At 30.2% G+C, this 2,444-nt stretch overlaps 1 protein-coding gene across 1 annotated transcript; it reads left to right on the top strand.

Annotated features, from left to right (window-relative positions):
• On the top strand, nt 1–503 carry LOC124894304 (the record flags this gene model as incomplete). The annotated part of the gene is given in 1 exon segment (XM_047405025.1): nt 1–503. A coding segment is annotated over 1 exon segment (63 nt), but the record flags the coding sequence as incomplete, so codon positions are not given.
• Nucleotides 504–2,444: the final 1,941 nt, after the last annotated feature.

Genomic DNA, 2,444 nt, shown 5'->3' with positions numbered 1-2,444 from the left:
ATGGACGGCGGAGGATTTGCATGGAGGTTGGATACAGAAGCAGCGCTCTCCTTGGGGCGGTAGGTAAATTACGTAATATCAACTCAATCCAAAGGGTAAAGAAGTAAATCTACAACCCAGCCACTAATAATTCTGCCACCTTGCGCTTGTGTACGTACAGAGAACATGCACACTGCATGCTTTTTCTCTGTCAGAACAAAATTGTAAATATTTTTAGTTAGAATTTTCTATTTTACTGTGTGTTTTTTTTTTTTTAAAAAAAGGTGGTTTGGGTGGTGGCTAAGTGATTTACTTATGCTAGTTGTGTTGGCAACTCTTGTTCTTCGGAGGAGATGTTGGTTAGGGATATTTGTTAAAATACAGTTTTATTACTACTAGGTGGGTACTCTTTTGAACCATGGAAACAGATCCATGATCGTGTAACTAATCTGACCTGGGCTTTAGCGTTCCTGTTTCTTAACATCTCTTTGATATTTTGTTCAATTGTGGGGTTTAGTTTATCACATCCGTATTGCAATTTCTTTGAGGATAATTTAATTTATTTGCTATATAAAGCATATTTTTGATTGTTTGATGAGAAATATATCATATCGGTAAGAACTAAGATTTTCTGGACTCTTTATACGGCGAGGCAATTTTTCTCCGTTTAGTTAGATTCGAATCTATTTTATCTCTTCCGCATGAAATTACTTTTATGAAAATTTTGAAGTTTGTGATTATAAGAAGTTTTACATGTTTGTCAAGACTGACCAAGACTAGAACAAGAAAAGAATACTATTGTTAATTTGATAATGAAGATGTAAGATATTGGGGATCAGGAAAATGAACGTGGTGGTTCCTGGTAGGGGAACGCATATATGGCAAAGATCGTGTGGTGAAGAAATTTAACTTTAAAGTGAAGTGGATGCAAAGCTGAGAACCATATTCTTTGGTTTAACAAAAATCACTTATACACGAATTGCTCCGAGAAATTTTAAACTAAAATACTAAATTTACACCCAAGTGTAATTGGACTATATGTATTATTAAGAGTGGATATAAAAAGGGCATGCACCTTGAGTTTCGAAAAATGAAAGTATTGGAGCATCCGTCTTTTGAATTATTTTAAGTTTTTGTGTAGGTACGAAATATTTTGTAAGCTTGATATGTTACTTTAGGTTATTAATTTTTTTTATTTTTTATGTAAATTTGTAATATGCAATAACAAAGTTAAGTTTATTCTTAACTTATTTAATTATGTTGAATATTTTGTACACAAATTTGAACTTTCCATCTTTTCACCTGCTTCTCTTTTGCATATAAAATTCGGAAAGAGATACTCTTCACCTTCCATTTAAGAACTTTTACTGCTTCCATTTTATATCGTTAAACTTGCATCGTATTCATGGTATTTTAAAAATAGGAAGATTTTTAATATTTGTGATTTTAAAATTATCTTAATTTTTTTGGTATGGTAATTTTTTTGGTATGGTTATAAATTATTGTATTAAGTGGAAACTGAAAGTATTTAAAGTTAAATTGTCTTTTTAACTATAGTAAGGTGAGACTTTAATTTTCTGGATTAAAAAGCAAAAGGTGTCATAAGATGGGACGGATGCAGTATTTTAAAAAAAAAAAAAAAGATTTAGGAGGACAGCACAATAAATTAAAATGGAAGGAATTAATATTCTCGAAATGAGACACATAATCGCATTAATTTTTTGGCCAACCTGGGGAGAGAAATAAGGGAGCAGGTTATATATATTTAACCTTCTATATATTAGAGGTTGGATAACAAGTTTTAGATTCAAATACAGGAAGAACCATAATTTGTTGTTAGGTGTTTTCAATAAATGCTGCTGCTATTATTTTGTAGTATTTATTAGTACTATTAGTATCGTCTTAGTGTTCTTATTATGAATCATTTTTCTTACAAAATGTAATGGAAATGATCTCCCCAAATAGGTAGATAGATTTTTGAGCAAATGCACACAAGAATGGATCTCATCATTCCTCGATGTTTTAGAGGCAAAGCTTCATATCATCCACCATTTTTTTTTTTTTTTTATCATACAGAGATTAATAGTTTTTCAAGACCAAAATAAAAAAGTGTCAATTAGATATCATTTGTTCCAAGTTAAGATTAGATCACTCATGTTTTGAGTTAATTTTATTAGTCTAAATTTTAAACGTATTTCATGGATTGGACGCATCAACGTGTGTACAATTCACTAATATTTGCCATTCTTGTTTTTTTATTATTTCGCACGTGATTTATAGCCGGCTATTTAACATTTTGTCTCACTTTATTTGTCCACTTCTAATTGTTACAAAATTTAAATAAGTATAAGCAAAAAAAATAAATTTTGTTGTTTAAAATTAAGAATTTATTGGATAAATTACTAAAATATTTGACCACTTCACAGCAATTATGAGATTAGAAGGATGCTACCAACATGAGTTGT

Source organism: Capsicum annuum, unplaced genomic scaffold (genome assembly GCF_002878395.1).
Source record: "Capsicum annuum cultivar UCD-10X-F1 unplaced genomic scaffold, UCD10Xv1.1 ctg72960, whole genome shotgun sequence".
Lineage (NCBI taxonomy): Eukaryota > Viridiplantae > Streptophyta > Magnoliopsida > Solanales > Solanaceae > Capsicum > Capsicum annuum.
The sequence above is the reverse complement of the archived record's forward strand: the minus strand, read 5'-3'. Positions and strand labels throughout refer to the sequence as shown.